General features: G+C 42.4%; 1 protein-coding gene across 1 annotated transcript in view; it reads left to right on the top strand.

Annotated features, from left to right (window-relative positions):
* myo15ab (myosin XVAb) overlaps window positions 1-25,314 on the top strand; it is a 59,066-nt gene that overhangs the window by 1,845 nt on the left and 31,907 nt on the right. The window contains exons 2-30 of the mRNA XM_078166599.1: window positions 641-2,887; window positions 3,011-3,130; window positions 3,273-3,590; window positions 4,175-4,384; window positions 4,549-4,781; window positions 5,634-6,027; window positions 6,367-6,449; window positions 6,980-7,043; window positions 7,162-7,271; window positions 9,496-9,570; window positions 9,779-9,869; window positions 10,091-10,194; window positions 12,408-12,471; window positions 12,803-12,916; window positions 15,811-15,972; window positions 16,117-16,230; window positions 16,338-16,396; window positions 16,702-16,825; window positions 16,933-17,028; window positions 18,640-18,771; window positions 19,316-19,441; window positions 19,677-19,754; window positions 20,156-20,307; window positions 21,617-21,662; window positions 21,781-21,905; window positions 23,212-23,329; window positions 23,438-23,613; window positions 25,012-25,096; window positions 25,200-25,232. Of these exons, the coding sequence (XP_078022725.1) occupies window positions 641-2,887; window positions 3,011-3,130; window positions 3,273-3,590; window positions 4,175-4,384; window positions 4,549-4,781; window positions 5,634-6,027; window positions 6,367-6,449; window positions 6,980-7,043; window positions 7,162-7,271; window positions 9,496-9,570; window positions 9,779-9,869; window positions 10,091-10,194; window positions 12,408-12,471; window positions 12,803-12,916; window positions 15,811-15,972; window positions 16,117-16,230; window positions 16,338-16,396; window positions 16,702-16,825; window positions 16,933-17,028; window positions 18,640-18,771; window positions 19,316-19,441; window positions 19,677-19,754; window positions 20,156-20,307; window positions 21,617-21,662; window positions 21,781-21,905; window positions 23,212-23,329; window positions 23,438-23,613; window positions 25,012-25,096; window positions 25,200-25,232 (5,853 nt within the window). The remainder of the gene's footprint in view (window positions 1-640; window positions 2,888-3,010; window positions 3,131-3,272; window positions 3,591-4,174; window positions 4,385-4,548; window positions 4,782-5,633; window positions 6,028-6,366; window positions 6,450-6,979; window positions 7,044-7,161; window positions 7,272-9,495; window positions 9,571-9,778; window positions 9,870-10,090; window positions 10,195-12,407; window positions 12,472-12,802; window positions 12,917-15,810; window positions 15,973-16,116; window positions 16,231-16,337; window positions 16,397-16,701; window positions 16,826-16,932; window positions 17,029-18,639; window positions 18,772-19,315; window positions 19,442-19,676; window positions 19,755-20,155; window positions 20,308-21,616; window positions 21,663-21,780; window positions 21,906-23,211; window positions 23,330-23,437; window positions 23,614-25,011; window positions 25,097-25,199; window positions 25,233-25,314) is intronic.

Below are 25,314 nucleotides of genomic sequence, written 5' to 3'. Positions count from 1 at the left end.
TCTAGAGAGCATGGTTGTGTGCCAGTAGGGGACTTGACTAGTCAGTTGCTTTACACAAATAATGCTTACCTAGTGTAGCCAACCACTAAATAAGTCTAACCTAAACCTCTAAACTTTTTATAACCTAATGCTGGTTGTTTATGACCAGTAATATGATAACTAATGTAATATTAGTTGCCAGTGGCAACTAATAATAAGAGGACATTGTATAAGTCAGTGGTTTCCAAATGTTAGCATAGTAAAATATTAGCCACACAAATTCCATGCTTCTTGTGCTCGTAAGGGTTTTATAGCTGCAAGGAGCCGTGTTGGTGTGAACTGGAGGTGGTCACTTGTTGCATACTCACTTAAAATATAGTTTTTAGGTGCATTTTGAAAAATGCATTCCTCCACACTTTACAATATCGACAGTTAAATGCTTTCTTGATCTCCCCAAAATCATTTAATTGTGGAGCAGATGTGCCAGTTTACTGAACTTTTTGATAGGGTGGATGGTTGTATTCTAATATGAACACCATACATTCACTTCAGCTTTAATACTATGTTCAGCACAGCTATCCCATTTTCACCAAATGTATGGCTCTCTTAGCTTTTTCATTCTTAATCTATTCTATACTAATTTTTTGTTGTGTTTTTCTAGCAGCAGATGATGACAGACCCAATGATGATGTCACAGCAACAGGGTTATGGCCCTATGATCCCCACTCCAACTGCCATGATTATTAAGCAAGCAAGTATGTCCCCCCTTCCTGCGCGCCGCCTGCAACCCTCTCCAACGCCATCCCGCCGCTCTGTCATCATGCCCTCCCCAATTATGCAACGCCATCCCATGGCCTCCCCAGTACCTTCTCCTATGCTTCCACAGAGACGCAGCCCCTCCCCACAACCATCCATGAGGAGTGGGCTCATTAATGCCCAGAGACCCCCCTCTGTTATGTCAAGACGAATCTCACCTCCTACCTCCCCCATGGCTTCCCCCCACGCCCGTCGTAGAATGCAACCGCAGAGATCACCGTCTCCCCTGGCAAGAGGGCCCTCACCCCCTCACTCTCCTCGTGCCTCCATGATCTGGCGAAGTCCTCCTCCTTCACCAAGAGCTTCAATGATACAGCGTTCTCCACCTTCCTCTCCCCGTGCTTCCATGAGGAGGCGAAGTCCCCCAGCCTCACCCACTCCAGCACGTAGCCCATTTGGAGGGAGAAAGATACGTGGTCCTCTCTCGCCTCCCCTCTCCCCTGGTCATGCATCTCGACCTCACTCTCCACAGCTCAGTAGAAGACCATCTCCCTCTCCCTCCCCATCTCGTCGGAGTTTGTCCCCTGCTGGGCCTCGGCCTGCCCCATCATCTCCGACCCTCTCTCGTCGCTCAACTCGGCTGCTCAGGGACCCCACACCATTGGCCCGGCCTAGGATGGGGGGAAATGTTCCCTTAGGTACTGTCAGGCCCTCGCCTATGGGTCTCAGAGGGCGCCCAGTACCCCCACCCACCCAGAATGTGCGTCCATTCCGTGCCTCCTCCATACGAAGCAATAGGTCTTCTGTTCTCACAGTGGACTCCTCTCTCCTCTCGTCTCCTTTTCACTCTCCTCACATGGTCCACCGTGCTCCCCTGGGAAGGAGAGAATCCGGCCGATTTCCTCCTCGCCCCGTGGCTCGAGGACGTCCCCTCATGGCCCAGCAGTCCATAAGGAGGATGTCTCCTGCCTCTCCACAGCCCTCTCTTAAACACATGCCACATCCTGCATCCCCACGTCTCTCTCCTCGACTTTCTCGTCAGTCCTCGCCCCTCCTGCCCCCTCAGTCTGCCCATCCACCCGTTTATGCACCAGAAGCTTATGTGTCTGGCTCCTATGCTGATCCTTATACTGAGCACTCGCCCCAGCAGTTTGTCGCCCCCTCTTCTCCCATGTTATCTCGTGCTATGCGGAACCAGTCTATTCGACAGGCCTCTTTTGCTTCCCCCTTTGGCCCAGAGCCAGCCCAGGTGGTAGACATGGGCGGGATGGTTACTGAATATGTAGAACCTTATGCTCCTTCATCCCCTACACTTTCTGGTGCAATGCAAAACCAGGTAATTCGGGATGCATCCTATCTTTCCTCACTGCCAAGACCAGTGTCACCTTATGAGCAGCCTGTAGCTCCTTCATCTCCCATGCTGTCTGGTGCTCTGCAAAATCAAGCAATACGAGGTGCATCCTATACTTCTCCTTTACCAAGGCCAGTGTCCCCTTATGAGCAGCCTATGCCCCCTGCTTCCCCAATGCTGTCAGGAGCTCTGCAAAACCAGGCAGTGAGAGAAGCCTCCTATGTATCTCCTCTTCAAAGGCCTCAGTCTCCATATGCCCCATCTGCTCCTTCATCTCCAATGCTTTCTGGAGCCATGAGACATAGTCAGGCACTAAGGGGTGTGGCTTCTTATCAAACTCCACACCTCCGTCCACCATACGGACCAACTGTTGTTACTCCATATGATTATATCTCTGAGCCTGGCCCATCACCACTGCTTCATGATGCCCTTCAGAACCGGTCTAATTTGCAGAATGTCTCATCTTTAAGATCCCCTATGATGCAACGCCGTAACCCTTATGCACCAGCTGGGCCTCAGCTCCATAGTGCTCTTCAACAGAACCCAAACCTCCGCCATGCATCTTATCAGACACCTATGCAACTCAGACGGTCTCCATATGGACCCCAACCACCATCTTCACCAATGTTAGGAAGTGCCCTGCAAAACCCGCAGTTGATGCAAGCATCATACCGGCTGCCAGATGGAACCTTGGTGTCACCATATGCAAGTTCACCATCCTCCCCATTGCTCGGCCGTGCCTTGCAAAATCAACAAGTCCGTGGAGCCTCATATACCTTGCCTGATGGATCAATTATAAGGGTAGGTATAAAAGGAACATGTCAAAATAACTATACAACCTGACATGTATGTTTGTCTACACACAGAAAAACAATAGTTTTATTACAATTACTCTCTGGTATAACCCTCCACCTTTAATCACAGGACCCACGTCTCCCCCAAAAGCCCATGTCCCCTAACCTTTCCAGAGCTCTTCAGAACCAGGATCTCAAGGCTGCTTCATATACTCTCCCTGATGGCACCATTATAGACCCAAGACAGCAAGTAACCCATAACTCATGATCCTTTACTTTAATAGTATTGATCTCTTATTATTTTATTCCTTTTTATGTCTCACATTTTGTTAACCATGTATTAGTTAAAGCTAATGAATATTATTCTCTGTCTACTGCCTCTGCTCATTCAGCAACCTTTTTCCCCAAACCTGGCTAAGGCCCTAAACAACCCAGCTCTGCGTGAAGCCTCCTATTCACTCCCCGATGGTACTATTGTGATTGACCCCAAGAAACCGAAGTCCCCAAACCTTGCAGCAGCTCTTCAGAACCCTTACCTGAAAAGTGCATCTTACACCCTGCCTGATGGGACTATCATCATCGATCCACGGAAACCTGTATCTCCAGACCTCGCTGGCGCCCTTCAAAACTCACCCCTGCGGAACGCCTCCTTCACACTACCGGAAGGGGTTCAGGACCCCAATACACCCATTTCACCAAACCTGGCTAAGGTTAGCCATGGCTTCAGACTCTTTGGTTTTGTACATTTTCACTTTCACACTGCCTGTTACATTGTGTTTGTGATAATCTATATTAGTCTTCCCTTCCTACTCATTTTTATATAGTTTGACTTGTGTACAGGTAGAGGGATTTGAAATAGCTTCCATAAATTGTTGCAGATTTTGTTTTGCTCATAGAGAATGGGAAGTTGACGTCACGCGATATTTAGATGGAGGCATTATCTTGTGTTCTCTTTATGTCTTCATGCTTGTGCCTCCTACGGTGGTCAAGCAGCAGTATTTGGACAAAATACTCATGATAAACAACATAGATCCCTGTGACTTGGAGGTACCTGAAGGTATGTCACGCTGTTTGTGACAGGGGCACCATCTTTGAGATATGCACTCTGTTATCTATGTTATCTACATTACCAAAGTGTATGCACTCAGTCCAAAAACAAGATGACGTCGACTTCACATTCTCTGTAATGATTGGTGATCAAATGTGCTGCTTTAATTCTACTGACGATTAATTGAATTGCAGTTATGTACCACTCAGGCTTACCATAACTGAAACCAGCTGTTGTATTACCTAGGCCCTCAGTAACCCAGCCTTGAAAGGAGCTTCATACACCCTCCCAGATGGTACCATTATAGTGGACCCAAGGAAACCTAAGACCCCCAACCTGGCAGCTGCCCTGCAGAATCCCTATCTAAAGAATGTGTCCTACACCCTGCCTGATGGAACCATCATCATTGACCCACGGAAACCAGTTGGCCCGGACCTGTCTAAGGTTTGTACCTCAGTTCAACTTTTCTGTTGCACCTGTTTGTTTTGTTTGCTCTTTTTTCACCCAGTGAAAATCAATCATAGTATTTTAGCCATTACAGGCTTTTGAATTCTACACTTTGATGACAGTAAATTGCCAACTCTCAGCCTTGAATAACTGCCTGGTGTCTTGCTCTGTAGGCTCTTATGAATGAAAACCTTCGTAGTGCATCGTACCGCCTCCCTGATGGCACCCTGGTTATCCCTGGCCAGAAGCCCAGCCTTTCATCTGCTCTGAGGCGAAACCAGGCACTTCGGTCTGCAGGTCTTTATCATCTAACAGAAGACTCTGTACTGTCAGGCGCACCAAAACCTACCCCTCCAAACCTCGCCTCTGCGCTGCGGAAAGAGGAATTCCGTGGTGCCAATTTCAGGTAGTGAACTTTGCTATAAATGGACACTAGAACAAATAATGATCTGCTTGTCTAGGTGTTGCACAGAACTACCTGTTGAGAAATCAAGTTTCAAGCTAGGCATTAAGTTTTTACCAGTGGATAATAAATAACAAGCCCTTTCGAAAAGAAAAGATCCAGGAACTCTAGAACAAAAGGAAACAAAACTCAGAAACTAAACTAGGAAGTCCCCTGTTTCCATTGCATCTGAAGAACCCTGAAGGTTAGGCCAATAAGACCGATGCTGGATTTTATGTTTTTTGTTATCTCACTTTATTCTCTCCTTTGTCCTCTCCCTCTTTGTCCCTTATTAACTCTCTACCTCTCTCAACTGCAGCTCCATCTGTCTCTCATTAGTTCCATCAAACCATTCACACTTCCTTGTCTCGCTTTTTTAAAATAGTTAGGACAACAAAGTCTGATGTTTTTAACATTAGTAAACATCAAAAATGTTCAATCCTCAACCTCTTAGTGTTTTAACAGTCCTCGTTTAATGAACGAAACACGCACATAAGTGGCACACAAGTTCCCAAGAGTTTTCCTTTGACCAGTCAGTACCATCTGACCTTGCAGAAAGTACTCATCTGAGAGCAGGAACTTTTTACACCTTGAACTGTTGCACATGAGCTAAATTTAATCTCTGTTTTATGCAGTCAAAGTTGAGATTTACTTCCTGACTTCCTCAAAAGGTTATTGGTCCCTTGTAAATGTTCCTACACTGGAAACACCCTAAATGTCGAAAAGCTGCTAAAATTGCCATTTATATCACATTGACGAATGTCATATTTTTGTGTTACACATTCTTAATTGAAGTCACCATTCTTTGCTCCACAGGCTGCCGGATGGCTCTGTTCTCACACGTCGCTTCCAGATCCCAAGCCTGTCTGAAGCCGTCCAAAACCAGCAGCTTCGCTATGCTTCATACAGGGTGCCAACAGGCCTGCAGGGTGAGGATAATCGCTATGCTGTGGTTCCACCCTATGGGCCGCGCTCAGGACACTGGGCCAGGAATGCCCAAGGAGGAGGGGAGGGAGGGGAAGACGTTTGGGCAGCTGAGAGGGTTTTACCACATGGGACGGTCCAGAATCTTTCAAAGTGGTCCATGTACAGAGAAGATGGGGTGTTAGAAGGATATTCACCAACACCTCGATTTGCAGACGGACAGCCTAAGGACATAGACTGGACTCCTGACAGAGATAGAGTACCCGGTCAAAGCTGGTATGACAAGGTAGCTACACTGATTAATTCATGTCTTTATTCATATGTGTATGAGAAGGCAGCATTTATCCATTTTTAGTTTTTAATGAAAGTTGATTTACAATAAATTGTGATAGCAGTAAGAGGGATATCAACAATATTCTAGCAATAGCTGTGAAATTAACAACACAGAAGCTGGATGGCACACAAAATCATTACAAAAAAGAATATTTGAATTTCTGCATATTTTATATCAGCTCTGCATCAAGTGATAAGAATATCCCTCAAGCTTTGGCAATGTTTCATGGCAATGTTGGGCTAATTACATACCATTATGTGTGTGTGTCTGTCTGTGTGTGTGTGTGTCCAGATCTACTCTATCCTAAGCATGCCCACAACAGGCCACAGGGTGAAACGCTGGGCGGAGGGAATAGAGGACATGACACAACTGCCGTAAGCAGAATCCAGCATTAACAAACAGCCTTACAGTCATTCATGTCACAAACTTGGAAGCATTTTGTTGCTCCAGCGTAGAGCAACACAGCTCATTTCAATGCATATCCTTTCAGTTTCTTCAAGCAACTATTTACAGTGTATGTGTGTGTAGTTGTGTGTGTGTCACAGCGTGCCTGTAGGCTTTGAAAATCCTTGAAAATTTTTTGGAGTTCAGAAAGAAATCCCTAGCATTAAGTATGTTAAGTATTTTATTAAAATGCAACACCCAAATAGATCTCTTCACATCCTGAGGAATCCCCTGCATTAGATATGTGTGTCATTCCAACAGCAGTTTAAAGAGAAATTATTCCACAGTTATTTCCTGACACGCTGCCAAGTGACGACTCTCTCTGATGTCTGATTTTGATATCTTGAATGTCATTGAAAAGTAATTAATATTGGATGTCAAAGTGAGTGTGAGAATCCTCCTGCAGTGTGACAATATATCTGCTCTGTATGTGTTTAATTTCATCTGTGTTTAATTTCAGTGAGCTGAATGAGACCACAGTTCTGATGAACCTGAAGAAGCGCTATGACCAGGAACTGATATATGTATGCTTCATTTATAATATGCAAATGAGATAACTAATATCGTCAAATGTCATGTACGCCTGTTGCATCTACTTATCCACTGTCCTTAGTCTTTTATTTCTCTCTTTTTCCCACACAGACCTACATAGGCAGCATCCTTGTGTCCGTGAATCCCTACAAGTTGCTCAACGTGTATGGCACAGACATGGTGCTTCAGTATGCTGGTCACGGCCTGAGCGACAACCCTCCGTAAGACCTGGGAGTGTGTGTGTTTATGTGTGTGTTTGACCTGGGCAATTAGTCCCTGAATTTTCACCTCTAGCACAGAGGTCATGTTTTCAATCTGGTTTGCTTGTCTGTCTATTTGTTAGTAAGCACTGCCTACTTACGGTTTAGTGCTCCAACAGTGAAACCAGTCGTTATGCGGCAAAGGTGAAACTCAAAAAACTGTATCCACTGATTTACTTCTGGGGCCTGGGACAGGTGATTAGTATTTGATTATAGCCCACTTCCTCATGTATTTTCATTCAATATTCTTGGGGAGTTGATAAACAAAACATTTCTGGAATCGTTACAACATAAGGAATATGAAAACTAATATTTCCATTTTTTTAAACTATGGTGGCCATTTTGGATTTTAAATATGGCGAATGTTCAAAACACCTTTTTAATTGTCCGGTTCCAAGCTATGCAGGTGTTTATTTTTGGTGGCTAAACATACATTTTATTTATTCTGATATTCACATAAACTAAGAACAGTCACTTGGATTTGAATTCACTGAATTTGGTGGTGGAGGGTCAAAGGTCAAGGTCACTGTGACCTCATAAAACATGTTTTCAACTTTAACTCAAGAATTCATAGACTAACATTTCACACAAATGTCTGATGACATTTTATATCCAAAAGGTCAAAGGTCAACTTTTCTGTGATATCATAATGCAAAAACACTTTTCATGGCCATTATTCAACGTCATAACTCTCAGGGACAGAAGGGGAGACATTTGGTCAGATACTGAATTGGTGACCGTAATCCTGAAACTGTGCTGATTGTATAAATCTTTAATGTTTGAAGCATCCATGTTTTTACAGACATGGATGGAAACTGTAAGAGAAACTTGACTGGTGTGCAGTGGCATGCAACCACGAGGCGGTAATTCTAGTTTTAGTGATTGTCTGTGAACTCAAAATGTCATTCTTTATCTTCAGAATTTTAGATCTTGAGTCCTCATCGTTATCATATTGTATACTGCACTAGCAAAGGTCTTTGCATTGTAAGTCTCTTGACCTACCCTAATATGCTTTGCAATGGCATCTCACCATTTAAATGATGGCTTGAGGAGCTGGTAGTATATCAGTGGTAGTGGGTCTTAACTGGCCTTCATCATCCATTTGTCTTCAAGGTTACTTGCTGTTAAACGCTTGCATGGCCCCAAACTCGAGCTTGCAGCTTGCATTTTGAATGAAGGTTGAAATCAGGACATTGTGAACCTGACTGTTATTAGCATTCTCGGAACCCATCGGCTGTATTCGGCGTCTGACTTCTGGCAGACGGCGATACAGCCTCTGGGGGCAGACCCCCGATTTTTTGGCATTCCATTTTGATTTGGGCAGAGGAGGCGAATTTCCGTTTCCGAATTCCGTTTATATAGTAAATATGCTGAACCATTGTGATGGATGCAGAGTTTGCAGTGATGCCAATTATGTTCCGCCTCGTTAGTTCACCGCACGGACCGTTTAACCTGGCAACAGCTGCAGCCGGCTCAAACGTGATTGGTCAATATCACGCGGACTGCAAACAGCCTACAACCAGAAACCAGGGCTCTTCCACTCTTCTTCCGGAGGCAAGATCTCCGGGGTTTGCCTACAGACTCTACATTCACTGAATGTAGAGTCTGTATATAGAGACTAGTTATTAGTAAGTACATCTTAGATGATTTCAACATCGTAGTCTATGCCATTTTTGATATTTTCAGTTTTTTCAGTTGAATGAAAACATGCCATATCTGTCCCATAACTGCCTATCCCTATGTGTATTTTAAAACATAGCCAGGGCCAAATGCAGATTGAATATTTCTAAATATCTTTTCTTATTAAAATAAAAACATAAGATGATTGTACAGCATTGGTGGAGGTGTATGTCCTATGAGTGCTTTCTAGTTTTGAACAGAATACATCGACCATAACCAACCATAACCTTTGAGTCTGTGTGTTTCTGTGTGTGATTGTCCTGTTGTACTACATCTGTCTACATGTGTTGTAAGCTGTGAGATACAGTACAGTGGTAAGTAGAGGTGTAAATGCCAGCACTCTCAGGTGTTAGTGAGAGGCTCCTATTACATTGCAGTTGGTTGGTTGCCAAGGGAGAGTCTGGTTATGGATTTCACTACCACTTCACACAATATGCACACACACAGACTCAGCCAGTGAGCATGCTAATTTGTTTTTTCATTAAAATGTTTTGTTTTGTTGCAGTCATCTTTTTGCCATTGCTAATCTCTCATATACCACCATGATGGATGCCAAAAAGGAGCAGTGTATTGTGATCAGGTATTTTGATTTTGCTGTTCATTCCAACTAAAACTCTAATGCTGTCTTTTAAACTAGGAAGTGTGACATGCTCAGATTGAATTGTTTTAACAACACAATTTCTGACCATATTTATTATTTTGATCACAATGTGTACCATCCTCTTTATGGATAATACAAAAAAGAAGTGCTGTAAAAGACTCAGGTTAACCATTTTTTGTTCTTACAGCGGAGAAAGTGGGTCAGGAAAGACTGAGGCTACTAAACTGATCCTGCGTTACTTGACAGCCATACATCACAAATGCAACGTCTCACAACAGGTAGGTGAACAGTATATTGTGTACCTATGAATGCCAACAAATACAGTCCATACTGTGGCCATTTAAGCTAACACTGTTTTTGCTTTCCTTTCTTCTCGCTTCTTCTTGACTATCTCCTATCAGATAGAGGTAAAGTCCTTCCTTTGTTTTCACTCTCATGATAACCACCATCCCCTTTGATGGTAGCCATGATAACATTTATGTCTATGGTGATTGTTTAGATCCTAGAGGCCACACCCCTGCTGGAGTCTTTTGGGAATGCCAAAACAGTGCGCAATGACAACTCTTCACGCTTTGGCAAATACACGCAGATCTACATGGAGGAGTGAGTAATTACAACTTCCACACATGTAGTGAAGAACTCAATAAACATCAGCAACAGTTTTGAATGTTTTGGGCTTGTAATTTGAGAAGCTAGATGATCTAGAAACAAGAATTTCCCCTAATTTTTAGAAAATAAAAATCAGATCACATTTTTAAAAGGTGTTTTCAAAGAATAAACTTTAAAGCCAAATCATGGTCACATCAGTTATGGTACATTTTCACCAAATCTGGCGAAGGAGAGTGTCTTAGCCGTTTTTATTCATTTCCTGTGGAGACCAGGAGAAGCAGTTGTGCAGTGCATTGTGGGAGTATCGAAAGTTGAGCCCTTTTTAAATAGGAATTGTGCAAATTTGCAGGAAAGCCCCATCAGTCTTCTTTCAGCATTAGCAGTATAAAAACAAAATTGGGGAGTGCGGCAAATTGCCACCTTCCTACTTTTGTTCATACAGAATGTATCTTTTCCGGGGCAATGGGGGGCGTGAGCAAGTAACAAACGTGTAGCACAGCGCGTGACGTACTCCAAGGGAAGCCGCGGCTGGTCAGTCCTTCGGCGATTCTTTCGTAAGTTGGCCCGTCCTTCACCATCCCCATCATCTGCCGGTTAATGGCCTCTTCGTTTGTGAGGACAAGGAGGGCACGCAATTCTTTGTCTCCCCAGTTGCTCATCTCTACAGTGTCTGTCAGGTTTGCGTTTCCCTCTTTCTACAAGTATTAACTGCTCATTCCTGCTATCAGCTGTTTCCTGTTTATCCACTGCCAGTGGGTCGCACGTGCGGCGTCATCAACAGCTCCTCCCACAAGTCATCAACAGCCCCTCCTGTGGCGGAAGGCCTCCTCGTTCTGTTTAAACCAAAAAGGTTCTGCCAATATGACTACCCTCCGAGGCGGAAAATTGGGCACCTCGGATCAACTTGCCAATCCAGCTCTGTGTGTCTAAACACTCGCAGCTTGCCGGCAAAATGGCCCAACATTCGCAGAAAATCTGGAAGTGTAAAAGGGGCTTTGGACTAAGCTGTTAGACTAGGGGATGTAGTTCTAACAAAATTCAGCATCAGCATCGCCTATTTCTTGCCTAAAATGTTCTAGGATAGGATTTTCCTCCAATGGGCAGCGCTTCAAACTTTGTGGAACTCATTCAACTGTTGTATGTAGGCACATCTTACTTTCTAAATAATGCACCCTTTAAGTAGCAGGAAAATAATTTGCTGTTAACTTTAGACCAGATTTTTATTGGTCAATGGCTCAGTCGCTTTCTGCTGCCTCAAAATAGCAATACACCAACAATGCCCCTGACCACACCTCATTATAAGACCTACACACCCATGGGTGCACAGATGGAAGCAGGTACTAACACAGAGTGGGTAACAGAGGCTGCACCGAAGCAACAAATACTGGAGAACAGCCTTTTAAAGGGACAGAGAAATTCCGTCAAGACAATGACAAGATTGAAATGATTCAAGAGAGGATTTGTTCTTTTAAACTTTGTTATTTTGTAAAAAATAAATTGGCTCAACAGAAACAGTCTATGCTTCCAAGGCAATATAGAGACAACCAAGTCAGGCGGGAATTTTCAGCTCTACCTCCTGTCTTGCCAACATTGTTTTCTAGGTTCTTAGACTTAGACTTGCTTTATTGTCATTCAACAAATACACCATCGGTGCACATATTAAACGAAATTTCGTTACCTTGGCTCACAGTGGAGTGGATGCATAAATTATCTGATATACAAATAAAATATAATTTATTTTATTTATTATTTAATTAATTTCAATAATTAAAAATAAAAGTTAAGAGAAGATAAATGTTCTCCCAGTTATTTAGGATGGACCATTTATCCAACTGGTAGGGCTGAGGCCCGTTAGGCCCACCCACAACACCGCGCCTTCAAAGAAGCAGCCTGTACTGTATGTTAGCTTAATTCTGAGTAGGCTTTTAGTCATTCATGTGCACGTCTGCAGACACACACACATACACGCACAGTGGGCTTAGTGGAGAATATGCTTACATGTCTCAGTAACACAGTTAGATGAGTAGTTGATCTTTTGCTAGGACTGTGACAGGGAAGAACTGAGCACATTATACATGCATGACCAGTTACTTAACGCAGACTTACTGTGTGTGTGTGTGTGTGTGTGTGTGTGTGTGTGTGTGTGTGTGTGTGCTCATGTGTGTGTGCATGTGTGCCTGTGTACCTCCCTGTGTGTCATTTACAAGGGGTGTAATCAGCGGTGCCATAACGTCTCAGTACCTGCTGGAGAAGTCCCGCATTGTCTTTCAGGTGAGAAACACACATGAACTCATACACACACACACACACACGTACACACAGCAACAGCAGGTCAGGTGGAGTCTTCTTACCTGTGAGTCATTGTGAGAAAGAGGAGATTGTAGAGGAAGAGGTGTCAAACATGTTGCACTCTATCATTACACAGCCCAGTCCATCAGCCATTCATCCATCTATCCATTTGTCTTTTCTACAGCATTATTTCCATGTCAGTAAATCCACCACCACAGGTCTACACTGTGAAGCTTCTCTAATTATGTATGCAAAGAAGTGTGCATGCGATAGATGATTTATGTATGTCATGTTGCCATGTGTTCATCCACAGGCCAAATCGGAGCGGAACTATCACATCTTCTATGAGATGTTGGCAGGTCTTCCCCCTAATGAGAAGAGCTCACTGTATCTGCAGGAAGCTGAGACGTACTACTATCTGAATCAGGTGCTCAGAGAAATATGAATTACACCCCCCTCCACACACATACATACGCACACGCATGCACAGAGCGCAGATAAGGAGTGGTCACTGTAATCAATTTCACAGTCACATTAACAAATGAGATGTCAACTTTCTGAAAATGTCACATTTATTCTACAAAGTGATTAATGGCACAAACATAAAACTCATTGCCGTACCCAAATACAGAGTAAGGGACCTTTGCAGTCTGGGTTCTTTGTATCTGAGATATATTGAGTGATGAATGTAATTTGCTGATTTATTTCCAAAATGGATATATAACTCGTTACACTGTGTATCCTCCAGTAAGGCTTTTATGATTGATGTCATGATTTTTGTATCGCTCTAAAGCAGCGGTTATGATTCCTCAAACAAAAACTCTTGTGAATCGTCATTTGTCTCATGTGTCTTTGAGTTGTTAGCAGTTTAAACAGAGAGGTCTTTAACTTCACTGATTGTTTCATTTAAGTACTTTTCTGAGGCCTGAAGAGATAAAACTATCAACAGTTCCCAAATCGGGAAAGAATGAAAAATGGTAAGAAAAAAAATGATATAGTTACATTTGGCTCCAGGGATGGTAATGTTTGTTGGTTGCCTGAAATATCTCAACAACTCTGAGATGGATTACCATGAAACTGTGTACAGACATTGGTGTTTAACAGAGGATGAGCTCTGCTAATATTGGTGACTTTTCCTCTAGCACCACCATGATGCTGACAATTAGTTTTTACAAAAATGTCTCAACAACTATTGGATGGATTGCCACAATATTTGATACAGACATTCATGTTACCCTCAGGATGAACTGTAGTTACTTTAGTGATCCCCTGATTTTTCTTTTAGCAGCAAATTTCACAAAAATAAAATGTGTCCAGTACTTTGGTTTTTGACCAAATACCAGTAAGATTAATGACACTCCCATCATCCTCAGCTGCAGTTTTTGTTCAGTGCTACTTTGCGTTCTAATACCCATACCACACTTTTTAGCATGCTAGAAAAAGATTTAGTATGTTCTAATACCCAGTATGTCAAATGCACTAATGTAGTATGCTAAACGTACTGGGATGTTCTACTACATCCAGTAAGATTTTGCAGCATGCAAGTCGCACGCCACACAGACTGAGACTCAGAGAGATGATAGCTCGTTGACATCTCATTGACAGCTGTCAGAAGTCGCAGTGACAGATGACAGTGTATTCACGTAACTGACGACCAGTCGAATAGTAATAATATGACTATTAATTGTTTAAATGAACAAAATAATCATAAAGATTACCAACCACAAAAGGACATAACTATTAAAATAACAATGACAGAGAAATGCATATGTAATTTTACTGTTGTGAATGTTATCAGTCAGAGTCCACAATGTATGCAGTTATAACTTTTTAAGTTAAAACTACATAGATCTCAAAGTAACAACAGCAGAGCTCTGGGTTAACCTCCTTCTCTGGTGGATATATGGGTATATAGGTAATGGATATATGAGAAAGAGGGTCGAAGTTTAGGGCGTAATGTTATGACAAGGTAGTATGTCCCGATTGTTTGCATACTGCATGCAACAGTACATACTTTTTAAGGGCAGCTGCAGTGCCTACTTAAAGTAAAAAATTATGTGATTCGGACCACACCCCTAGTTAGCAAATGTGCTAACACACTAAACTGTGAGGTTGGATATGGAAAAAATTATACCTGCTAAACATCTGCACACTAGCATCATCATCATGATGTTGGTATGCTTAAGTCACAGTACCTCCGCAACCTGTCAGATTTATCTTGCATTGAGACCCTCAGGTTGCTCGACAGAATGTTTCTCCTATGACTGACTTATAGTGTGTTAAACCAATAATCAGTCTTATGTAAGTTCTCTGATATAGGGCTTGGTATTGGTACTCAATTTACTGACGGAAATAACCCAGTGCCAAGTAGCAACCAAACTTCTCCAGTCAAACAATACCGGTATTGGATCCTTTTTGTACCCAGACCTGCAACAAAATGACTATTTGTATGGTATTGCTCACAGCCAATCACTGGAATTTTTCTTTGATTTAATGCAATGTGTGATTGGCCTACTATTGCAACAGCTACAACCCATACAGTTCATGGTGTGCTAAAGTCAAGCTCAGTGTATTTGACAGAGTTAGTAGTTCAGCGTGCCAAGATGCCACCAAATGAGTGGTGGTAGAGTATTAAGCATCTGAAAGCTTCCACTCACATGATGGATATTGAATGAAATTTAAAAAAAAATAAAAAAGTATCAAATAAAGTGCTCTGGTGGTATCTGTATTACTTTAAAGGCACTGGTATTGGTACTGGTGTTGTAATTTTTTAAATGATACCCAGCCCTACTCTGACAGTGTATCCCTGCCCTTGCACACTTTTGTGCTACCATTGAGCCAGTTTGCTCTCTTGAATTTCTATGTACCACTCCATGAAATGTGATGAAACACAAAGCAACACGTTGCTCATGCCACTGCTGATTAAAGATCCTTGACTAATTACATTGTTATTGGTTGTGGTTACTACTACGAGCACATGTGGCTCACTTTTTTGAATAATAACGTAACACCAGGCTGAATCGTAGTGTTTCACTGCCCTCTGTATGGTCAGAAGTGTGAAAGTGTAGTCAGACATGTGCCCCAGTAACCACACCCAGCAGTGACATCACAGTATACTGACACACCCTGACATATACTTCTACATCACTGCAGCAAGGTGAGAAGTTGAACCCCCTGGAGGTCTGCGAAAACAAGACTTTGAGCTGCTGATAAGTTGCTCTTTAATTAGAGCTGTGATTAAACAGGCTGGGGGTAAGTATGTTGTTGTTGATAACGGTGTATGTGTGTGTGTGTCTGTGATCCGTGTGTACATGAGTGCAGGGAGGGGATTGTACCATAGAGGGCAAGGATGATGGGGAGGACTTCAGGCGTCTGCTGAATGCCATGGACATCCTGTGTTTCACCCCAGAGGAGCATAACGGCATCTACAGACTGCTGTCCTCTGTCCTTCATCTGGGGAACGTCTACTTCCAGCCACACCAGGTCTCTCTGTCTCACACACACAGACACACACCCAGGCCAAGTAAATGCTTTTAGTTTCACGGCTGAATGATAATGATGATGTTGATAGATGATGGTAATAATGAATGTGTATGCCTCTGTGCGTGTGGGTGTGCGTCCCTGCAGGCTGAGGGTCAGGAGGTCGCCTCGGTGGTGAGCGCGCAGGAGATCAGGGTGGTAGCCGAGCTGCTGCAGGTCTCACCTGACGGCTTGCAGAAGGCTGTCACCTTCAAAATGACAGTGAGCAGAACACAGTGACACCCTCACACACAAACCACACATATATGTAATTATGTTATAACAATTAAGGAGATGTTGTCAGATAACAGATGTGTTTGATCCCCCAGGACACAGTAAGAGAGAAGATCTTCACTCCGCTCACAGTTGAGAATGCTGTGGATGCCAGGTCAGTGAGACTGAATTTAGTATCTGTTAAATTAAATACTACTCACCTACCTCTGCATGGAATAACCTGGAATAAAAGTCGAATCTTGTTTGAGGGTTTTTAATGTCCTCATTTTTTTTCAAAAATCATGCCAGGAGACTACTGAGAGGGAGTAAAGCGTCTTTGATATTCTCTTCCAATCTTTGGTAGAGGCATGTGAGGACAAAGGACGTCAGGGCTGGGGGAGAGATTTTTCAGATGTCCTCTGTTTCCATAGGAACCGGGTTTTCTGTTTCCATAGAAACCTTATTGTGTGTTTTTCATAGAGATGCCGTTGCCAAGATCCTGTACTCGCTGCTGTTTAGTTGGCTGACAGAGCGCATCAACGGACGGGTCTACCCTCGCAACGAAGCCCTCTCCATCTCCATATTGGACATCTATGGATTTGAGGTTAAGCTAAAGAGTGATCTCGCTCAATAATGTCACAGCGCTGATGCGTCTGAGCTGACTTGTGTTAACTCCGCAACTCCCCAATGTCTCCACTCTTTGCCCTCCAGGAGCTACAGGTGAACAGCTTTGAGCAGCTGTGCATCAACTACGCCAATGAAACTTTGCAGTTCTTCTTTAACAGGGTCATCTTCCAGGAGGAGCAGGTCAGGGAAACTACAAGTTGATATTTTCATTCACATATTGTGTTTTGTCAAAAGGTTAAACCAGCCTACATACTGTATGGTTGAAAAGTCAAAATGTGAAAAAAGAGCATTTAAGACAAGTTAGTATAATCATAAGAAAGGTTGGGTTCAATGTCTTCACATGCCATCAGGTAATTGGGTTACACTCAGCTTTCCACTGTTACCTGATTTCTTAAAATCTATGTATTCAAGAATGCAAGAGATGGGGGATTAGAGCTGTGGAAAGCTGTATTCTTGGCCATGTATGTACATAAATATCTTTTAAAAATGGGGTGAAAGGTAAAGCTCGTTACACATTGCAGTTCATCCTCAAATTCAAAACTACTTTTATCATTATTCTGTTATTATTTAAAAAAAAAAAAGAAAAAAGAAGACTGACTAAAACTGAATCTACTAAAACAGGTACGTGTAACCATAAAACAGCAAGGAAAAAAATTAATGCTAACTGGGTTAGTACATTTGAAACGTCAGAGCTACAGGTGGTAACTTTTATGAAAGTAAATTTGTTTCATATTTGCTAAAACTTACAATGTGCTAAAAGTCTGGGGCGTTGGTGGCTTGGTTGGTAGAGCAGGTGCCCCATGTACAGGGCTGTTGCCACGGCGGCCCGCCTGTGGCCCTTTGCTGCATGTCATACCCCCCCACGCTTACCTGTCCTGTTCATTAAAGGCAAAATGCCCCAAAAAATATCTTAAAAAAAACTACTGCATGTAATGACATTTGCTGGAATATACCACTGTGCACCAAAAACAACCAGTAAGAGTCATCTCTAATGCAGCTGTTAATCATGTCACTCACTGCTCAAGAAAACTAGGCAGCGCTGATCAAATATAAATCAAGATTCTTGATTCTCTACTGTTCAGCTGTAAAATGAGACATTTTGTGACCTGGCCACCATGTTGGATACAGTCGACAAAAATATCAATCACCGCTCACTGGCTAGACCAGCTTTCTCATTTTACAACTAAACAGTGCACTGAAATATGTTTCTGAAAACATTTAAGGTGAAGAATAAGCAATGCAGTAACAGAATCTTGATTTATATTTGATCAACACTACGTAGTTTAACCGCAGTTCACAAGCAGTGATTGACAGCTGCGTTCGAGACTCCTCGGCTCTAATTGGTTGTTTTTGTTCACATGCAGTAAGGCCATTAGAGGCTCTATAAGGCAATAGAATAGGCAGAGGAATATGATTTTTTTTCACACACATCTACCTTATTTAGTGCCGTGTAAACAGAGTCAGTTTGAGCAAATATAAGAAAAGCTATTTTTTTAATAAAGGTTACAAACCACAGCCATAAATCTGAGAGATCTGAACCCAACAACACCTTTATTTTTAGTTAAGAGGCAAGAAAAGATCCAGTATCATTAATGTAGAGTTAAAAGATGCACAGCCTTGTTTGTAATGTGACTCATTTCAGAGAAGCTCTCATAAACCCACAAGGTCATTAAATCACACCAACTATAGTGGACACAGCAACACTTCAGCTGAAGTGAAAACAACCAACAGTGGAGTTAGAGGAGTTTTATACACACACCAACCTGATAAACTTTTGTGCTGTGTGTGTAGGAGGAGTACATGCGGGAGCAGATCGAGTGGCAGCAGCAGCCCTTCAGCCACAACCAGGCCTGTCTCGACCTCATTGCTGCTAAGCCCCACGGGATCCTGCGCATACTGGATGATCAGTGCGGTTTCCCTCAGGTACTGCCACACTTGATTTAAACTCTTCTTTTCTAAAGTTACAGGAAATCGCTAAAATGTAATAATAAACACAGCTTGATGGAAGTAAAGTGGAAACAAGATAGCATGTGTACTTCATTGAAGTTAGATTGGATTGCTAGAAACTTTTAAATCTTTTATTTATGTGTATTGTGAAAAAAGGCAACAGCTGACAATAACTCACATTCCAAATATTTCATATCTCACTTTTAAAAGGAAATTGAGTTAAACATCTCACATATTGGATTTTTCTTAAGTATATTGTAGCTGGATCAATACTAAACTATCCCACATGCTCACTTAATTGCCTGCCTGCTGTTATCATTATTCCCAGGGCTCCCAATGTAAGAAGCTCATCTTGAGATAAATGTATTATGAAGTGTCTCCACTGCTCAGAGTGAAATATGAACACAGTGTTACACGAGTAACTGACTGAGGCAATCTGCCGAACACACACAGGCAACATGTGTTTGTGCTGTCAAGATTTAGTTTCCATGGCTCACCAACCATCTCCAATCACTGCTAGGCAACCGACCACACCTTCCTTCAGAAGTGCCACTATCACCATGGAAACAACCCGCTATATGCCAGGCCAAAGATGCCGCTGCCAGAGTTCACCCTGAAACACTATGCTGGGAAAGTCACATACCAGGTACATTTCTGTCTTACACTGTTTGTGACACTTTTCCCTTTTTCTCTGTTTTTACTTGTAACAATTTAAGATGTTTTACAAAAGAAAAGGAAAAACAAATTTTGATTTAAGGTGAACTGTCCCTTTAAATTCTCCACCTTGGATCAGTGGTTATGGTGCTGTTACACTTCTGTTTGTCTGTTACTCTTGAATTCCTGGTTTAAACTGAACACTTTTCTGATAATTTGTGGTGCAGGTGCACAAATTCTTGGATAAGAACTTCGACACAGTCCGACAGGATGTTTTAGACCTCTTCATCCAGAGCAAGAACAAAGTGAGATGTTTCGATAGACTTACTTATGACTTTCTCTCTCTTATTGTTCTGACATTTACAGTATTTAATTTTTTATTTTCAGTTAAATATTATGATTGTTACTCATCATCTTGCATTGTGGGTGTGTGGCACAATGTGTGTTTTGACTTTTGCTTTTACCTTTTCTGTTGAGACCCACTTAGTTATTATTGTTTTCAGTTAGGAATACATTTTAGTTGACATTAGGTTACACTAGTACTTTACTAATTCTGCAGTTTGAAACTCACCATGTATTCAATACACATGCAAACAGCAATATTACCCTCCTATTAAATAACACGATGCTCAGAACTGACTGTTCACACTGTGGCTTACCTAATTGTTTTGTGTGTGTGTGTGTGTGTGTGTGTGTGTGTGTGCAGATGGTGTCCAGCCTCTTCTTGAAGCACTCAGAGTCTGGGTCACAGCAGCGGTCGAACGTACGGCGCAGCAGCACGGCTCGTCGTTATCAGGCCAACACAGTCAGTGCAAAGTTCCAGAGCAGCCTGCAGGAGCTGGTGGAGAAGATGGAAAGGTTTGAGTCAAACATTTAGCCTTAAGGACAATGTAGGAACCTCTAAAGCACGTTTGTAACATCAGAGGAAAATGGTAAAGCTGTATTCAACACCGCTCCCTCCCTATAGTGTTAGAATTGCCTTCCTCCAACTCATTTGACTGTCCAAAACTATAAGCGAAAAATGTATGCACAATCTAATGCCCTCAACATAAACATTAATTCATGTATGTTTTGCTACTGAGGAGGCAGATATGTAAGTGTCCAAAATTTGCTGTGAGATAAGACGTAGCAAGTGTGTGTGATGCAGGGACCAGCGATAGACGAAAATGAACAAGCAGATCTTTTTGAACAACTCTTTTTAGTGTCCTATATGTTCTGGGTCAGCCTGTCAGACGTCTAAATGCTCACCCACTCACCTGCTCAATGTTATCATAGGGTTCTGCTCACACTGCTTTGGTGATTGAATGAGAAGCCATTGAATCAAACTCGAGTCCAGACAGTCTGGCAATTACACTCACTGAACAAGACAGAATGAGGCGTTCTCTCAAAGTGGGACATCTGCTGCTTGGCAATGAAGAACGACAAATCGATGGAGTCATATCAGGTTTTCCAACATCGTATTGAGCTTACATAGCCTATCAACATACAAGTGGGAATTTGAACCAATGCATCAAAATTAATACAGTATTTAATCTTTTTTAATTTAAACTAGAACATGATGACCGCTAATGCATTAAAGTTTTGTGAGGCAGGCAGCATTAGCTGTCGTACGTGCATGTACAATAAAGGAGTGTCGAGGAGACACATATTTTGCAAAAAGTATCAAAGCTCCAAAGGTTCAATATTGTAAAAAGAATCGTTTCACCCATCACTTGCGGGGACTACGGAATGATTGAAAGAGGGAGGGGCACATGCTGTATCATGGCGTTGACCCTTAATAGACAATGAGTGAGTACTGAATAATGTGCTGTGCCTTGGTTTACCCATAGACTAAAGTGATTAGAGATCAGTTCTGGCAATTCTATAAGCCTCCCATGCCAGTGTTTATAGGAGCCATTTATTTTGTGAAGATTAATTTCATTTGCTTAATTTGAGCTCAGTCACGTCTCTTACAGATGAAAACAGAGGCCTCTGGAGATCTCTTCTTAAACTGTTAATATGTTGCTTCAACTGTAAAACCATGCCCTGCTCTACCAATTTCTTGCTTAGTTGGTTTCCCTTAGTTTCCTCCCAGGTGGAAACCTCCTTACGCAGGACTAATGTACTAAGCCTGTATCAAATCATATGTTCATTTATCCATCCGTTCGTTCTCATCTATCTGTGACAGGTGTAACCCTTATTTTGTGCGATGCATCAAGCCAAACCATCATAAGGTATATTTACAAGTTGGATGATGTGTGCAGGTTTGCAGTGTTTATTTTATTTTATTTCTTTGCATTTTAATTTGTCTGTAACATGCAGCTGATGTGTATTATGTATATGTATGTGTAGGAGCCAGGAGTGTTTGACATGGAGCTGGTCAACACTCAGCTACATTACTCTGGCATCATGGAGACCATTCATATCAGGAAGGAGGGTTATCCAGTCAGACTGCACTTTCACAGCTTCCTAAAAAGGTTGGTGACTAAGCAATCTTCACCTTAAACCTATTTGAGAAAATGTGAGGTCTAATTGAACCATGTAAGCTGAAACTATGGTATCTCAGCCTGCTGTTAAGCTTTCTTTCCTGAAACGAATTGTTTTTGTTCTCTTACCACTCACATCCCTCATATGGTGAAAAAAAAATTGCTGGGAGTATTGGCTTTTTCTGGCAGGAGTACAGTTCACACACCAATTTCTTCATGCTGAAATAGCCATCTGGCACTTGCCAGTTCCTGCAGTAGGAAAGCAGCAGTAACCAATTGATCTCACAGCACCTCTGACCACTGGCTGCCAAAATAGTCTGACGTACAGTATTACAGAAAAACAGTTTGAGAGTGCAACATTCACAGTCAATTAGATTCACATTAAAGCTCCTAAATACAAACTAATACTTAACTACCGCAACCCAGAATACCAACCAGCCTTGCCCTAGGTCTTCAAGTTTTACATTCACACTGAGGTAAAGGAACAGCTTACCCCAAAATCAGAAATACATATTTTTCCTTCTACCTGTAGTGCTGTTTATGGTGCTAGATTGTTTTGGTGTGAGTTACCGAGTGTTGGAGATATGGGTTGTAGAGATGTCTGCCTTCTCTCAAATGTAATGGACCTAGATGACACTCAGCTTGTGGAGCTCCAAGTGCCAAAAAATACATCTGAAAGACTCAGCAGCAATGTTGTTGGGTTTTGTTTTGGGTTTTTTTTTCAAAAATCATGACCCAGTTACTCAAGATATTACATAGACCTTGTTGTGAGCACTTTCAAAGGAAATTTTTTCTTTCTACCAGATTACACCCGCCAACCATATCACCACACAGAAGGAAGCGTGCATCTACTGCTAGCTTACCCAGCCCCACTGAGCTAGCTAATGTTACAGCTCAGCAGCTTGTCCATGAGTAGATGCATGTTGAACAAACTGTAAACAGTGGTCAGCATATCTAAAGTCCTTCAGATCAACTGAGGGGAGAGAAAGACTGTGTCTTCTGACCTGTTCAGAGTGAAAATAGGCTATTCCTTCAGCATTTCTTTTTTTAGGTACTGTTGGGGCTCTATTATTGATATGAATGACTAAGCCTTTTGACAAGAAATGCAAAGTTAATAAAAGCGACTGCATGCAGAGGCTCCGGCTTAGGGGACCCTTGAGCCCTATGGCTCATTTGATATTACATCCATGTCTGTAAGACACATATTGCAACTTTGGATTTCACTGATCCTTGTTCACATTTACTCCAGAATTCATACTAGATTGTCATTTTAATATTTGCGTGTGGGCATGCTCAGGTATAAGGCCCTGCTTTGCCTGGAGGATCCTCCACCTGCAGATGGAGAAAACTGTGTCGCCATGCTCCACAAGCTTGCTCCAGTTAAGAGTGGCTCGTATCAGCTGGGAGTCAGTAAGGTGAGCTGTCTCAGTAACATAAACACATACAAAATAAGGTCAAATGAATCAAATAAAAGAAGCAAATACTGTTATACTGAGGTTCATATGTGTGTTTGTGTGCGTTAGATTTTCCTGAAAGAGGAACTGTATCAGCTGTTGGAGGGGAAGCGTGACCGTGTGCTGAACATCGCTGCCAAGACGCTGCAGAGGTACACCCGTGCGTGTATGATCCGAAAGAAGTTTGCCAAGTTGCGACTGCGTGTGACCATGTTTGAAGCTCGCTGCAGAGGCTACCTGGCCAGGTAATGTTCACCTTGGGTCAATTTCAACTTACATTTAACAGCTCATGACTGAAATAGAGGTGTGGCCCTTAGAACACGAGCACTCAGAGCGCAGACATCCGCCAAGGCCAAATGCCCTATCTTGGTGTGTCCGCCCCCTGATTAAGCTCCGCTTCAAAATTTAAAGGTTCTGTATGTGATATTCAGAGCATTAATATAGCAGCTAACCACTATTTTCTATGTAAAGATAAGCAGAGTAACAGCGTCCTCAGCAGATAATTAAGTCACACTAACTCTGTGTGTGTTGTAATCCGAGCTTCTCTGTAGTTTGTTGCAGTAAGCTGGTCCAGTCATGAATGCATGTTGGTGCATGTGTGTATCCGACTGGGTTGCTCATGGCTGCCGCTTTTCACTGTGCTCAAATGGCAGTTACGCTGATATTGGGACGGTGTTTTTGCGAAAGTGTAGCGTCCACCCTCCTGTTCCCCCCGGTTATAACTGTAAGCTCTGTCAGCACTGTTGCTGTTGTTTTGAGCTGTTTACGGAGTTAACACAGTTAGCTGCTAGTGCCAGCTCAGCCATCTCCATGTTTGGAACGGTGTCCAGACAGCTCATATGCTCTGAATTTCACATAGAGCCTCTTGAATGGGTCCCTCTTGGCCCATGACTCACCCTTCATCTGAATGTTATGAAAATCAGGCCAGTAGTTTTTTCGTAATCCTGTTGACAAACAGATAAATGCACAAACAGACAAATGCACCCAGTGCTCAGTTTGAAAACCACTCGTATCATTGGCCTCTCACTGGCAGTTGACTCTTAAGAGCTTTAGCTTTCTTTAATGGGCAGCAACCCGTCCTGCCTGAGTCTGGAGTTTCAGTCTTGAGCTGGGCAATTCAGGCTTTAGTGTTTGGTTTCAGAGAGCCAAATAGGTCAAAGCTTATCACAGACAACCTGCTTCTTTTGTCCTTCATGTGAGGAGACGGGGTCAGACGAATCAGGTGGTGCTCATCCATCAAAGGTGATAGATTTCTCACTCACTGCCAGTCTGACAAAACCTGGAGACGTGATGCAAATTAGCATTGTATTTGAACGTGTAATAATTCACCTACTTGTTTAATGACGGCACTAAAATGGCAATAAAAGCAAGGTCAAACCTTTTAAATCTGTAATGATACTTAAGAATCATCGGTCACGCTTTGATGAATTCAGGGAAATTATACCTCATGCACAGAAGCTATAACTAACTCTATAAGTGTGATTAACACAAATCTTGCTACACCATTTGTGCTGTCTGTTCTAATTACAGTGACTGACGTTACAGTAAAACATCAGACTTAAAAACTAAAACGTGCCAATTCCTTCAACATCTCCCTCTCCTCTTTCTGTATCTGTATGAATAATCCATCTTTTCCTGAACAGAAAAAAGTTTGCTCAGAGGAGGAAGTACCTCATCCGGCTCCGCTCTGCTGTGCTGCTCATTGTCAACCGCCAGCGTTACATGAGGGTATGCACACTGTGTCTGTGTCATTTACAGTTTTCGTGTTTGAAAAATGAGCAAAAAAAATAAACAAATGTGTGAAGTGTGATGCTGTTTTCTTTTCTGTCAGACAGTGGTGGAGCCTGCAAGGAAGGCAGAGGAGGTGAGTGAGGGTGTGAAATAAAGTGTGTGAGAGGAAGGAGAAAAGATGAAGATGTTGCATCAGTGTGTAATGTAAGTGTTTG

This window comes from Epinephelus lanceolatus, chromosome 3 (genome assembly GCF_041903045.1).
Source record: "Epinephelus lanceolatus isolate andai-2023 chromosome 3, ASM4190304v1, whole genome shotgun sequence".
NCBI classification, from domain to species: Eukaryota; Metazoa; Chordata; class Actinopteri; order Perciformes; family Serranidae; genus Epinephelus; species Epinephelus lanceolatus.
Note: the sequence above shows the minus strand (reverse complement) of the source record. Positions and strands in the feature narration are given on the sequence as shown.